The sequence below is a fragment of the Colius striatus genome, chromosome 18 (genome assembly GCF_028858725.1).
Source record: "Colius striatus isolate bColStr4 chromosome 18, bColStr4.1.hap1, whole genome shotgun sequence".
Classification (NCBI taxonomy): Eukaryota; Metazoa; Chordata; class Aves; order Coliiformes; family Coliidae; genus Colius; species Colius striatus.
The window spans coordinates 3400747-3417150 of NC_084776.1; the positions used below are offsets into that span (position 1 = coordinate 3400747).

Here is a 16404-nt window from a genome sequence, read left to right on the forward strand (position 1 = left end):
CATACCTGGTTATGGTTTGAGCAGTAAAGTGTTCTTACCATTTAGAGCATGGGGGTTTTTTATTTGGGGGGGAAAAAAAAGTACAAATTCTGAAACTTCTATTTTAGGAAGTTATTTCAGTTTTGTCAAGCCCTGTTTCCTGTAATTAGCTGCTGAGTAAAGCACTTCTTGATACTTAAATGTCACCTTACAATAATAATAGAACAATACTGGTTTGTAAGTAGAGTGGTTAATCATTCTGTCTGTGCTCTTCTTTCTACATTGTCATCATGAAAAGCATTATTAAAACTAAAGCAGTTGTTATGGTCCATATCAAGGGGTTTTTTTCTAATTAAAAAAGGACAGAGTAGCTATAATCCTTACATGTGGACACATTTGCCAAGTACAAGGTAGATTAAGTGATGGGAGCAATCTGAGTCACTACAGTCAGCTTTGGCAATTGAAGTGATCCATGTGAGTTGTTTACAAGGAAATAGGTTACTGCTCATGTAATCTTCATTTTAAAGGCATCTATGGAAAAGATATGTAACAGTCCTCCTGGTACATACTCTTAAAATGTCAGACATTTTCTTTTGTTCTAATTATTTCCTTTAGTGTAACTCTAAGTGTGGGTTTCAGTAGAACAAAACCATTCTCTTGGTTTCTAAGAGAGAGCTCAGAGTACTGTCCCACCATGGAGATCTCTGTGGGACCATTCTGGTGGCCCTTGGAGCTGCTGTCTTGGGGCATCCACGAGCTTGGAATCATGTTTGTGTTGGGGTTTTCAGCTGACACATCAGGGGCAAGTGGCTTTTCATGCCTATTAGTTTTGTACCATTCTATTTAAATTGGTGAATAGTGACAAAATTGTTCCACAATAAAACGAAGTGATTCTGATAAATACTTTTTCTGCAAAATAATTGCCAGTTGGTGTCAGTAAAAGCAGTTGCCACTTTCATCTACCAGTCACCATTGTGGGCCAGATCCATAGATGGGTGTGTGGTGGAAAGGGCAGGCAGGGTACCCAGAGAAAGTGGCCATACTGGTCATACGCTCTTATTTCTTCTTATTTGTCTTTCTGGGATTGACCCAGGCACTAGATTAATCATATAGGAGCAGCTCTTATGTGTTACTGTCCAGTTGTCTGATGAGCTCTTTTGCTGCCAAGTGATGTGAGCTCACTTTGCGGTGTTTCCCAAGGGCTGGAGCTGGTGGGTCTGGGCACCCCGTGCTGCTACTTTGGCTGTTCTCTGATTATCCTGACAGGAGTTACATTTTCAGCTCTTTGTGCCAGTGAAATCACTGATGAAGGCTGCACAGAAGCTAGACCTGTAACTTCCTTTTGCAGACAAAACAGCTAGAAACGTAAGGAGAAAAGGAACAGAGTTTAGAACAGGATAGATATTATATCTGAAAATTGGAAGTGTACAGTCAGTGGTGACATTTTGGTGACATCTCAGTGCTTCTAAACATAACTGTTACTATTATCCTAAAGAAAATGTCTTTTTAAATGTCTTACCATTTAAAATATGAGAACAGGGACAATGTGATGCATGGCCATCAGGCTTAGTTATAAATACCTAGAACCTCTCCAGTGATGCAGGAGCTGTCAATATTTCTTCTTCCAGTGTACTGTGGAACTTCTCCAGTACACAAGACAGCATGAGTTTGACCAAACTTGTGTGTTAATCCTTCTGCAGACATGAATTTATGAACAAGTAACCTGTCTCAGTATCTGTTTCATATGAAGCTCACGTGTATTTACACCATCAGACCTCTCTTTGTGGCAGTACAGCTGGTGTATTTGAACACATCCTCAGATCTCAAGGCACAACTGAAGCTCTCTGATGAGTTTCAATGCTGTTACAGTCTGATGCTGGAAACCTCTTTCATTTATTTAGCATTCCCTCTCTGTACATCAGCACATCACTTCAGTTTGTTTCACTGCAGGTACTGTGTTTCTTAGATCTTAACACTCCTTTTAGTTTTATTTTCTTAAAACAGGTTTTTGACTGCTTTATTAGACAGCAAGAGGTACCTTCTGCATTAATCTGACATTTTCTGATATTCATAACAGTTTTAGGTCAAAAGGACATTTTCTTTCCTTTAATCAATGGTCAGGACATACTGGAGCAATTTTAATCCTGAGCTGGAAGCTGGGTAATGCTGCAGTTGCATAGGCAGGGCCTTAGCAGAAGACTCCAGGGACTGTTTCAGTAGCTTCTTAAGAACCCAATGAGCTTTCTAATTATTATATTTTTGTTCAAAAAAAAAAAACCCCAAACTGTAGAGCAGCTTGTGATTTTGTTAATTTGTGAGTTCAGTTCTTCTGATCTCTGTATAAAGTCCTGTATGGGCTGTGAAGGAGACATTTCTTTTAAGCCTTTGAAGGATAGTGATGGTTTTGCTCCAGAGTTATTACATTGCAGTTGCTTTGCTCTTTTCTGGGTGGATTTTTTTTGAAGTAAATAAAAGGTACACTCCCTACCCTACCTGTATCTAAGCAGTTTGTCTTCTTACTTTGAAGCAATAACTGTAACTTCAGGCAGTTCAGCAAAGGTGACATGGAAGAGAGAAATAACATTCCTGACACTTCAAATTGTAAAAGAAAAGATTAATTTACTTTTCAGGAAACAGGCACTAAGCTACACTAAAATCATGACCAGCCAAAATATCACTGGCACATCAATCCCCACTTGTCATGTGTATAGAGATATAAAAAGAAGAGCTGCTTATTTTGGCCATGGCACTCATTCCTATTTTTAAATTGTGCACATTTAATCATTAGAGAATAGTTTGCAGCATTATAGAGATGCTGTTAGATGTCTCCATCTGTTCTATGCTATAGTTTGGCTTGGGGAATTCCCATATGCAGCTATGTGGAGGTTTCCCATCCACTCACCATATCTGAAACTAGAGAGGTTGAAATTTCTTAACCAGATGACACACATCTCTGCTCTCAGTTTGTGTCAGCTTGTGATTTCTGGAAGGCTTTTCTCAGTCTGTGTGTTGTGATTGAAGTGCAAGAATATATGTAGAAAATCATATTGATAACAAATGTAAGTGCTTGTCTCAAAACAAGGACAAAAAAACCCCCTATTGTGCTGTCAGCCCTTTATAATCCTTGTTAATGAAGAGCCCAGACTACACACATCTAGACATACATCCAGCTTTATGCATCTGCATTGCAGTGGTTTGATGCCATCGGGAATGTTCCATGCATGAGGCGTGTGTATGTACGAGATTGAGGTCAACATGGAAGAGCAGTTGGGTGAAGACCAGCGCTTCATTGTGTTATGCTGCACTGTGCTCCTTGCTGTGAGGGTGACTAACACCCCAGTTTCTTTTTTGTGACCTTTCTGTGTGTAACTGATGTGTCCATTTCTATATTCTCACTGCTCTATTTGTTTACTTCTGCTACTAATTGGTATTGCTTTGCTTTGCCAGCCCTGTACTAACGAAGCAGTGTTTCTCCCTTTCCTGTCTCTTTCAGGACTGTCATGTAAATATCCACTTCTTCAAGGTAGTTTTCTCCTTGATGTTCTCCTACACCTTTCCCTTCACACAACCCTCTCTACCAATGTTAATTATTAAATTCAGTTTCATTCTCACCATGTTTTAAGGATGCACTCAGCTTTTCCCCAGTTTAAGCTTTTTGATCAGATTAAAAAGAAATGAAGGATGAACATTCCATAAATTGCCACAAAGTGCTCCCCAGATTTGAAGTTTAGTTAAAAACAAGGGGGTCATCAAACCCCCAGCAGATGCAGTGTGCTTTTCCTTCTGAAGGAATTAGTTAATGAATGTCACCCTCTCATGGAAAATGGTGCATCTTTAACTTGAAAGACACTCATGGAACTTTAAAGAACATCCACAGATCAAATAATGCTTGTACTCACTGATTATTTAAATAGATGAATTTACATATTTGCATGCATGTTTTATGATATAATATACTACATTTGTTGCTATGTGTTACTTGGAGTATACTATATCATGAGAGATATTACCCATATGCACAGATGCTCTGATACCTGAAACACCAATTCACCTGTTTACTTCCCATTTGAATTCTTTCACTAATCACCACCTCACTGAACTATTGCCATCAAAATTACATGTGAGAACATACATGTGTGGATTTTCAATTTGCATGTATCTCTAATGAATTCTCTTGCTTTATTAGGGCAAAGGTTACTGATTCAAATCCCACTTTCAGTCTCGTACATCATTAAGTTACAATTGGAATTTGAGGCTCCTGCACTGCAAATGGTTGTAATTTAAAACCCACATTTTATGTTTAGATTATTAATGCATGAGTTTACCAAATGTTTTAATACTGAAGTAGAGAAACAAATAATAAGACCATTTGTCATTGCCGAATATTTCCTAATGAAGTAATCATTTGTCATGCAATCAGTAACTTCTTTTTCTTAACCTTGATTCTTTATCCGGTATCTTTATCTCAGAAAAGCCTGTACAGAAGAGGACTACCCTTCCTCAATCCTTCACACCTCTTCTTATTTGAAAATAGAATCACATAGTAGTTTCATGATGAAACTTGTTTCATGCAGGGAAGTTGCATGTCTCTGTTCAAATGTGGTTTAAAACAGAGCAAAAGCTACCCTGAAAAAAAAGGTGTCTGGGATAAATATGAAGTTCTGTCTAACATCATGTTGTCATTTCATTGTAAGATCCAGACCTTGAAGGGCACTGATATAAATTGACAAAAGTCCTTGGTCACCTCGTGTTTTCATCTTAGGAGTGCACCTAAAAAAAGAGCTGAACACTTTCCTACAGCTGCTGCTTCATAGGCGAAATTCTGCCTTAGTCCTCGTGAGTTATAAGCATGAATTCCAACAAAGTAAGTTGTCAACTCAGTTCTGGTGTGAAGAGGAGATTCGAGAACACAGTTTTTCTTCATGAGGAAAAAAAACTTCCTTGTTTATGGTCTGTTTTCTCTCTAATCTATTATAAACCCTCATTGCTGCTGACACTGACTTAGCATCACTAACCTAAGCTCAGAAGCATCACTGCACTCTGCAGGCTAATGCCACTGACGTTAGCCTGGCTTTGGAAATAATTTTGTAAGTAATCAGTTTATGTGGGACTGCCAGGGAGGTCATGTTCCCAAGTTTACAAGATTGGAATTGAAAGGAAACAGCAGGAGCAGATGAGGAAGGAAGGCTGTGTTCCTGAGGGTAATGTAACACTTCTGAGCTAGAAACCAGTACAATGTACACAAATAATTTTATCATATTGAGGCAAATTTGAGAATGCTGTGAACAGGATCAAACAGCAGGAACACTTGTGTGTGAAATGATCCAGTGCTTTGAAGGATCACACATTTGTGCTGCTTCTCTTCCACCAGCAAAATATTTACAGGTATATTTACATTTATTTAAATTTCTACTTAAATTGTTTTCACAACATCATGCAGAAAACACCTTCATCTTTGTGTGTGTTTAAAAATTCCATAGCATTTTAAGACTTGGATGCAGAATCCCAAGGTTTGTAAATCAGTCCTGGGCTCCAGCTTTTCTGGCCATTGCATTTGACCACAGGGATTTGTGCCAAGATCAAGTTGAACTGAAATCCCTAAAGGTTATTTTTTGGTCCATATTGAAATAAGTTTTATGTTTCAAAGCAGATTCTCTCCTCTAGGTTTTTTTTTTCTTACTGAAAATCAGCAGTAATTTGCATCATTTGAAAAATGAAGGAGCATGAATAAAAGCAATTCTTTTGTTGACACTTAGGGATTTGCTGTTCTAGCATCCTATTTGTTGTTTGAGGATTTTATTACTGCTACCACAGGATATTTCTGCAAGAATTCTTGAATATTATTCCTAGGCAGCCTCTTTAATTACATTTCATCTAGTTAGATGCTGCTCTGTTGCAGGGGATAGCGTGTTTGGCAATAAAGGCAGAAAACAAAGTAGACTCAGGTGGCCACGGGATTATTAAACAGATTAAACATGTTGACAGTGCCAAATGGGTAACTGGAAACTCTTCCCTCTCTAGATGTCACTGCTCACAGCCAGACATCCGTTGTCCAGGGCAATAGCCCTTGAAACTCCCTATTCTCAGGGTAGATAGATCCCTTTACAAATGACTCTTTCATAATCATTTGACTTCATTATCTCCATTTTCTGGGGATGTGGTTACCTTCATCTTGTGCCTGGCAAATGTAGGAAATTTTTAGGAATCATGTATTCAAGTACTTCAGACAGTTTTAACTTCTACACAGCAACACTGAAAGAAATATAAATGGATAGGGAATGTAATCATAAACACCCTAAACCAAGCAGCTCTGTGAGATGCTGTGTGGTGTATAAAACCATCGTATTGTCCTTTAGGATTCTCTTATTGCCTTTATCCTAAGTACATAACCCTGTAATGTAAGGATGAGCTGGAGAAAATAATTTCTCCTCAGAGTCAGAAACCACAAGAGGTCGGTAAAGAACAGGGAATGGCTCCTGAAGCTAGAAGCTGTCTCCAGCAAAAGTCCTGAAAGAAAGGAAATAATGCAAACTGTTTGTATGGATAGATTTTAAAGCTACAAAACCATTAAATTAAGCTGCCATTTTGGTAAAAATCAGTGTCACATTTTTCATCCAGCCCTTTCTGCACGATTTTGAGCTGGCACTGGTGATATTTTTTCCTCTAATCAAGGCATTTCATAATCTGCAGCTGTAAAAACGAGTTCTGCCTCTGCTCACCTTTATATTGGTCAGTTCCTCTTGCCTTCGGGTGCCTCATGAATTCTGTAATTACCTCTTTCTGCCTCCGTCGTGCTTGGCTTTATACCAAGGGAGAGAAATGGACCTCTATGGAAATCTCTGAGTCACCAAGTGAAATTACTTCATGAATTTTGTGAACCTGCAAGATGTTAGAAGAGGCCTGGGTTCCAAATGCAGAGCTTGTGGCAGGAGTCGACAAAATAACTCACTTTTACTAATCATCCAGAATTCTTTGTGGGACTCACTGCTTTCTCTTCTGTTATTTGTAACCCAAGTCAGTTCGTGGACACTGATGTCATTGTTCCTAAGTGATGGGCAAAGCAGTACAGCACATGAGTGTACATTTCATATATTCTTGGATATGCTTTCTGAAAAAAAAAGACATTTTTAATCCTTTTCACATAGGGCACATTTTTTTTCAGGCAAATCCTTTAAATAAGTCTACTATTATTAACCAAAAGGGTAAATACGACACAAGTTTAAGGGGAGGAGTGGAAATGAAGGGAAAAGAAAACTAAAGACATAAAATAGTCCATATTTAACTCTCAGGAAGGGTCTTATCATACTCCCTTTTTATATTTTATGACACATCCTGTTTGCCTTTGTTCCTTATTATTAGCCATGGGAATGATAAGTGTCTTTTCTAGCTATTTTTTCAATGACTGTTTCATCTATTGAAGTAAAATGCCCCTTTACTTCACTTTTATCTGTTGCTTTATTTTTTCACTAATTACATCATGGCTCACCATGGTGACATTGCCATCATGAAAATAAACACAAGAGTGCAGCTTTCTGCTTATTTGTGCATTTTCAGTGTCTTTCTTGCTGCAAAGAAACTCTGCTAGAATGCCATTTCCCCAAGGAACATGTGGCTGAAAAATGATGTGTGTAAACCTCCTGAATCCGTGATGATGTCTGTGGTCAGTGGTCTGAGTATCTCTTGCTGTATTGCAGTGTCTCATGTGAACATCTTCATTCTGCTGCAGTCCAATCCAAGCCTACCCTTTTCTGTGTGCAAAGATATGTGTGTGTATATACTGTGTGTGTGCAATACATTTCTGTAATTGAGTTCATTAGTTATTTGTTCTTGAAATGGAGAAATAAGGATCAGTGAGAGTGCACACCAAGGTGGGAAAAAGCCATGTGTTGCCTTCTTCAAAAGCATTTGTTAACCCAAAGAAGAAAGAGACTGTATCTTTTGTTGTTTCACAGGAAATTTAATACAAAAGCATCTCCCTAGGTTGTTCAGCACATGTTTTGCAGGGGAACAGGTAAAATGGCCAAGGAAATTCCTTCCCCGATTGACTTGCAACAGCAAGGACATGAGCTCAGGCTGGACCAAGACGTAGTGCTTATACCATCCCCTCTCTGATGAGAGCTGCTGGGCTGCTAAATCATCCAGAGCTCAGGCTCTAACTTTCTCTTTTCTGTGTTGTTTCCATGACTACAAAACTCTCCACTAATGAATTGTAAGCTTGCATTAGGTTATGGTATTAAGCTTAAAACTCAGTTTGATGAGGTATTACATCGTGCTGGGGCTTGGAAATGGACTCTTCTTGTTTCAAATTCTCAGCATCCTGATAATTAAGTTGTATAAACTAGGAAATTGATAGTCCTTCATAGCATCTATAATTACATGAAATTGGAAATGCAATAATGTAAGAAACAAGCTGCCACAATGATGGAGAACATTTCAGTGAATGGGAGGGCTTTTCCTCCAGATTTTGACTTGATATTTATTAGATTTATTTACTTTATTAAAGGCTTGCTAATGGCTCAACCTGCTGATCAAAATCCCCACTGAGCTTTCATGACTGTAAACCTGTGTAGGGCTTTTCATCCTTTTTTGAGACCGAGGTTTCAGTTTCTCCTGTTTATATCCTTAGTATGAGTTTTGCCAGGGCTGTCAGTGACATCCTCTGTGGTTTATCTGAGATCTGAGGTGCTCTGATGCTTCTTGTGTGGAGTCCAAGTAGCAGCAGATGTAACAGCATTAATTTCACATTGAAGCCAAAGCCTCCTGGGCTCCAATAGTGAAACTGGAACCTCACTATTCAGGTTGTTCCTTTCCTCACTTAACACCACTCATTTTGCCATTTTTTCCTAAGTGATGCAGAGTGTTACCTGCAGCTCTGCTATGGCTTTGGGTTAACTTAGGAACACAAACAATTGGGAGCAAGGCAGGCTAGCATGGCATGGCTTCTTCCATCACCTGGTGACATTTGCAGACCATGTTGGGGTCTAGCAAAGAACTGGAGAAAACTTGTGGCAGTATGAGAGGCAGAGATTTTGTTAGAGGGATTAAATCCTGGTAAGAGGACATTCCTGCTCCATGGATCTCAAGAAAGGCTTAGGACCTAAGATCAAGCCTGCAGCAAGCCTGCTCAGTTAGTCCTTGGACTACTAACTCTCAGGCTATCAAAACTGTGGTGGTTTTGTGCAGTGGGAGCTGAAGCCAGTGCTGCTCTAGGCTGTCACAGCGTTCGTTTGCTATTCACAGCTGAATAAAACTGAACAGGCAAAGCAGGCACAAGGTAGAATCTGGTAGAGAGGAGGGGAGAGGATGCTGGTGTGCAGGGTGAAGGAGGAGCTGGGAGTCTTGGGAAGGCTCAGCTGCCAGGAGCAACGCTCCCTGTTTCTGTTCCCAGTAGGTGTCAGTGCAGGCAATAATTGAGAGATGAAATGTGGCAATAGGTGTGCTGTTTCCAAACAGCAGCTGTGTGTGCTGTCCGTGTCTGTACCTCCACACAAGCAAAGAGAACTCAGCGTTGTTGTTAAATATTTCTTCATTTCTCGCTTTCTCCTCTTGGAAATTTGTTACCAGAGGATCTTCCCGCTGGGCATCTGTGAACTTGCTAAGAGCGAGTTGCCTTGACAACCGAGAAATACATCCTGTAGTGAACTGCACATCACAAGCCCTTTTGTTGGCTTGAATATGCTTTCATGGGAAATGATGTGGATTTCTCCCTTCTGAGGCTGTGGCTGCAAGTTTGGGCAGTTTTGGAATCCAGTGTTCTTTTTTCATATGGGAACAAAGCCAACCTTAGTGTGCTGAATGCTGCAAGCAGCAGCAGAAAAGAATTAATGAAGGTGATCAATACAAGGTGTTAAAGCACTAACATCATGTTCAGTAGCTCGAAGAGACTGAGGGTAGGAATGTGAATTTTGTCATTTTTTTATTTATTTACTTATTTATTGGCTAATGGGGAAAATGACCCATTCAGTCATTTTGCTCTGTGATTCTTAAGCTCCTGAACTTATACCAGAACAACCAGAGAGAAGAGGAGGAAATTGTTCTGTCTTACAGATTATCTTCAGAGTAAAAAAAATCAGAAAGTTTAGAAAAGACTCAACAAGAACATTTACTGTGATTGAAAATTGAATGCAATAATGGGTTGCTATTCCCTAAATCCCTTCTTTCTCTTTTTTGCTTCACATTCCTCATTAAGGATTGGAGAAGACTTTTTTTTCCCCTATACCTAATTAAAAGACCAATTGTTAGATGAAAAAGAAATTGAATACATTTTTACTGCAGAACCTGAGATATCCTTTCCAAAAAGCACATACCCCATTTCAAGAGACTCTCCAGTATAACACACTGTAACTTCTGTAACACTCTGCAAAGAGGGCTTGGGCTGAGTATATAAAGTGTGTCTCACCTGTGGTTTCAGGGTAAAAGGACTGGACGAGATAAGGTGCGTCCGAACCAGAGGAAGTAAGATGATGTGCATGTCTTGTTTTCTTTTAAGATTAACTCTTCTGCTACCAGTGCAGACTAATTTATCTTTAACATACTCTTTTCCTGGTTTATTTGCTACAAGCTGGCTTTGCTATAACATTGTGATTTTGTCAAAGATATTAAACCAAGCAGTCTGAATGTAAATTGAAAATGAATCTAGGGCCTGGAGTGCCATCTTCAGCTTCTGCAGGTTTTAATACCCATAACAGCTGAGAAAAATTCTTGGGCTGTTTATAAGACCAGAGCTTGGAGAGAAGATGATGGGTCTGTGCAAGATCCTGAAAGATCTGGATACTGTTTAGTGGTGTAAGCTTTAGGGAACAAGGCATCTGTCTGTGATATCTCATTTGGGTGCCTTGACCTGCGTGTCTCCTGCTGTGCTTTTCTCCTTGACTGCATTTCAACAGGAGTTTTTGTTTATAGGTCCCTATAAGTATCTGAAATAGATAAATTGGAGTTTATGTGAAAAACCCCAAAATGTCTGAAAAAACTCAAGATCCTCTATGTTGAGGTATTCAAAAAGCTGAGGAAAAGTGTTTTTCTAGCAAAACGTCTATTCAAAGTTATTTCCTATGTGGGTCATAGCAAGGAATTCACATCACTGTGTGTGAAGAACGTTTGCAAGTCATCACATTGTACATAATGTCATTAAACAACTCCAGTGGGTACAGCCAGCCAAATGCTCAACCAGAGGGGGAGAAGAAGACCCACTTGGAAGCCAGAAACCCTGCAGAAAAGGCCAGAGCACGTGGGTGGATGAGGCCTCGTCCACGTGCACACTGAGCCCAGCACGTTTCCTGACACCTCATTTGAAACAAGATTTGAAAATGGAAGTAAAAGGAGCATGCCTTTGCCCGTTGAATGTAAATGTTTTCTTGCAAGGGTGCAGAGAGGCCTTGGCTTGGTTCTCTGCTGTTACAAGATGCAGAGACAAGATGCTGTTACAAGATGTTTGATGGGAGCGAGCGCGGTGCTTTCTGCTCTGGGAGCCAGCAGAGGGCACAGGAGACTGCGAGTGAACCTGAGACACCTGCTTCTGAGGAGATTGCTGATGAATCTGCCACTCTCCTGCTTTTTGGAAGAAGTACTGCTCAGCCCCGAGCGTGGGGTTGCAGCACTGCAGAACGGCAGGTTTGTACCCAAAGAGACAAACTGCCTTGGAACAAAAGTTCATTTGTTGTTTCGAATGATCCTTTTCAATCAGGCTGACAGCAACCTGCCCAGTGGCTTTAAACTATAAGAAATAAAAGTGTTTTCAGTGCCAGATTTGGATCTCTCTTACTTGGAGAAAAGGAGGATATTGAAATTGCTTCGTGTATCGCAAGAGCAGGATCTTTTATCTGAGATGCCATATGTGAGAACATCATAAAGACAAGACCAGCAAAGCCTTTCCTTCAAACCATTTCTTCATTGTGTACAAATAAAGGATATTAGGCTTTTTCTTTTTTCACTTGCTTTGCTTATGGCTCAGTCTTGTCTTGTGGCCTTGAAAGGAGCTTTATCTCAACAAAGAGCTCGGTCACAGACACTGGATTTCTCCCAGGGGCCATCCCTCACCAAACCAGGAACTTCAGCTAATGCCCAGCACTGGCTCTTCCTAAATGCTTGCCCAGCAAATGATTCTGATTAGCCTCTCCAAGTGCTGCTGTCATGCAATCAATAATAGTGATGGAAGAAATTCCACTTTTTAAGCTGTTACACAATGTAAAAAAGAAAAAGCAGACCCAAACTGTTGCAATTCCCATCCCTGTGGCAGGATACCAGGCTCTCTGTACTTACAAAGTTGCAGGAAGAATTGTCCAATCTGACTCTGCTTTTCGAGTGATGTGTGGTTATTTTTTCAGAGAACTACTTGTCATTGCTTCCTGCAGTAGTAGAGGGCTGGAGCCTGTGAGATGAGTCCCCCCTTTCAATCTGAACAATTTTCAACTTGTTTGGAGAGAGGAAAGTTTGTATCTTTCAGTTTCCAGGGAGGCTGCCAAAGCTCTATGCCAGGCCAGGCTTTTATGGTGATTTATTGTGTGACTTGGAATAAACTTTCTGTAATTTTCTTTATCTGTAAAACAGTGATAATATGCAAATGTTGTCCTTTTGTGGTGCAGTGAGAAAAGTAGTTACCTTTAATGTCAAGCATATGTCAGTGGCACAAAGTAAATTAACCATATCAGAATTTGTTTACCAGACCAACACACTAGATAAATGGGGGAAAGCACTTACATCTCACAGTATTATTAAACCTTCTTGGCTTTGCTTCTGCTGGTATATGGGATTATTCTGAGAAGCAGAGGGATATTATGTTGTAGCCTGCATTATTTTTCGGTGAGTCTTAATTTTTTCTCTTCTATTAACTTTGAGATTTGAAATGCGACTTACTTGAGCAATTACATGGTGTCTCATGTGAAATACTGAGACCACTGCAACCTTCTGCAAACCAGATTTTCTTGCCAAGGCAGAGCCTTTGTATGTAATATTTCCCTTTCTCCCTCTTTGATTGAAAATCAAAGCTGTTTGTCTTGCTAGCTTGAACGTGGCCATGTTCACCTGCATTAATTCCCATGTGTTGTGTGGGGTTGTTTTTAATGCAGGTTATTATTCTTAATGCATGTCAAAGGTTTCCTAACTCTTGCTATGCAGTGACTTTAAGAGTTACATTTTGCAAGAGAATGCATTGAAGGGATTGTTTATGAGCTAAAATATCCAAGGAAGATTATAGCATGATATTTTTGAAACACAGTTTTTGTACTGCAAAACAGAACAGCAGATAAGCCTGCTCTTGGTGTGAAAATAAGTGCTCTGTCTTTCTTTGGCTTTGGTTTTGGCTTTGGTTTTGCTATTCTAACCAGATAAGTGTGTCCGGTTTTGTCTGGTTATACATGAACGTAGTTTTCGCTTTAATTCACTTAATAATCAAAAGTGTTGTTGGAATGAGACTTTGAAGTTGCATCTGTGCAAATGTTGTTATGCAGCCTTTCTCCTGGGAATGCCACCTCAGATACAGTCATCTCCAATGCTGACCTTCACCCAGTGATCCATTCTGCCAAGAAAATGGGCTGCTCTTCTTACTTTCCTGTTTTTGTGTGTGTGTATATGTGTGTATGTTCCTCAGAAAGCCAAACTTGGGCCAGCTGGTAACAAAGTCATTACTCCAACAGAAGACAAGAACTCAAATGTGCCATCCAACAATCTGGACAGGGTCAAGCTGACAGATTTCAACTTCCTCATGGTTCTTGGAAAGGGGAGCTTTGGGAAGGTAAGAATCCTTAATAACTGTTCCATTGGCACTGGGTTTTGGTTTGGGTTTTTTTTCCTTGAGGAAGAATGAATGAAGAGTCCTATAAGGAGCAAAATCCAGAGTCAAAAAGATTTGCATTTTTGAGACAGGATTTTGTAACATGGAGTAAGGTGATTCTCTGAGGAATAACAGGCTTCAAGGCTGAGGGAGCTGGTGACTGTTGGCAGTTTTGAGGAAATTGAGTCTACTTTTCTGGCTCTACTATCTAGGTCATACTGCCAGTTCTAGAACTCACCAACATTGGTAACGCTGAATATTGGGGGAAGAAAAACAGGAGTAGCATATATAAATTGGAAATCTAATAGTCAAAAGAAAGGACTGCTATTTTTTTCTCTGTCTGTACAACCACTTACATGATAGAGTGCCCTTTACCGGAGAAGTCCCTGGGGACTTAACATTTTATCAACCCTTTGGCAATGTGCCCGCGCTTAACCAGAGGTTTTTGGCACAGACTTTGTCTGAATTGACTGGTACAGCTCATTACAGTGGATGAGTAATGGTGATATTTTGGGGGTTTTGATCAAGTTAGTCTATACCAATAAAAGGAAAAGCTGGATTACCAGCTATACAAATCTCCAGGGATACGAGTCGCCTTCTCGGCAGGTAGGAAGATTTTCACCCTGTTGTTTCTCTGTGCAGGTGATGCTGGCAGACAGGAAGGGGACAGAAGAGCTCTATGCAATCAAAATACTGAAAAAAGATGTGGTGATTCAGGATGATGATGTGGAATGTACAATGGTGGAAAAACGGGTCCTGGCATTGCAAGATAAACCACCATTCCTGACTCAGCTCCACTCTTGTTTCCAAACAGTTGTACGTGAGCTCTGTCTTTCTTGCCACCCTGATGTTTTCCTTACTATATGATCATAGATTCCATCAGTTTTGTAACATTTAATAACATCCAATTTATAGGTCATAGCATGTAGAAAATGATGGAGAAAGATATCCTGCCTGTAATTGCCCCTTGTACTTTAAATATAAACCCTAGGTTTAAAGGTTTTTCTTCACAGCAGACCAGTGTGACAGTTCATAAATGGAATAACATGTGCTTTGCAAAGTCAGAGACTGAAGCCCACATTCCCAAAGGCTCCAAAATACTATTAAGGGTCTGAGTATAGTACCTGAGAAGTCTTAAGTACCGTTATTGCATCATGAGGTGATACAATGAACAAACGGTGATGGATTTAATTGATTTTCTGACACCCTTGGCACAGAGGATGTTCCCCATCACATGGCAAAACATCTCCTAGGGACAGATTGCAGGATGGCTCTGAGGATCCAGCAGCACCACACTGGTCTGTGAGGTGACAGAGAATGCTGTGTGGTAGACAGTTTTAGTTCTGGAGCAGGATATACCCTGACACTAGTGAACTGGCTCCCAATGTTCCTACCTGGGTAGAGGTCTTTATTCACAAGAAATCAAGGCTCTTCTTGTCTCACCTTGTAGCCATCTTATGACAAGGTTCTTGACTAATGCCCTAGGGCTGGATCATAACTTAATGGGGTGGATGAAAGGATATATGCTAGTTTTCCACTTGACTATTCCATATCTTTTACCACTTACATTTCTGATGGTTTTTAATCTAAAAACAAATGAACAAACAGGCAGTTGGTTTGAAGTAGTAATGTTATAATATTCCACAAACAAGCCATGTCATCCTGTTACCATTCCATAGCATAATTGTCTGTGTTGTTTAGAGGCATTTTCAAACTGTTTAATGTCTACAAATCTCTGAGCAGAAAATGGCCTGAATACAACAGATTTGCAGACACAATTAATCACAATAAAACATGAAGCTGGGAACTATTCACTTGGTAAAATATTTTTCCTGCCTCTACTTATAATATGAAGATTGTTGCAATAGAGGTCCTAGTGAGAAACAGCTTTCTATTTCCCTCTTATTCTTTATATAACTTTATTAGTAGACAAAAAGCTTAGTGTCATCAGTAAAAAAAAACCCATTTGTTTAATCTTATCTTTATTTTGAGCAACTACATTTTAAATGGACAAAGTACAAATAGCTAGTGCTTTCTAGGGGGAATGAAGGAAAATTGTTGAGGGTTTTAGTATTTATAGTATAAGAATTATTTTTAATCACATACAAGAGCAATGGAGCTACATAAAGGCCTAGATAAATCACTTACACCTTTGCCTAATTTGCTTAATGTTTTCCTAAGAGTTTGCACTTAGTGCTTTGAATTCTGGAGCATTAATATGAGCTATAAAAATGAGAAATTGTATATGAAGGGGAAGAAAAGGCTGAAGATGTGTAACCATAAGAGAAATTGATTATTTTTGTCAATGCTTTTAGCTGCAGGGTTCTGATACTTAGATTTTACAATAAGACAATTCATGTAAAAGTCTGGATTTTACAAATCCAGTCTGGACAATTAACCTTTTTGCCCATGGTTTGTCTGTTGGACCCATCGTAGGAAATCACAGCTTTTAAATGTGCTGAAATCTCAGTTTCTTGACAAGTGGGGACTTTCTTTTTCAAACAGTGCTGAAGGAAAGAAATTGAATTAGAGCATCTTAGTAATGAGTCTCTTTCCCATCAGAATATTGGATCAGAACTTTTCTACAAATGCTTCAGGATAATGATTGTGTCCAAAGTAACTAAAGGAAAATCAGAGGAAGCCAAAAATACGTCTTC

General features: G+C 39.5%; 1 protein-coding gene across 1 annotated transcript in view; it reads left to right on the forward strand.

Moving 5' to 3' along the window:
* PRKCA (protein kinase C alpha) overlaps positions 1–16404 on the forward strand; it is a 141982-nt gene that overhangs the window by 104350 nt on the left and 21228 nt on the right. The window contains exons 9-10 of the mRNA XM_062010577.1: positions 13565–13708; positions 14390–14563. Coding sequence (XP_061866561.1) covers positions 13565–13708; positions 14390–14563 — 318 coding nt within the window. The remainder of the gene's footprint in view (positions 1–13564; positions 13709–14389; positions 14564–16404) is intronic.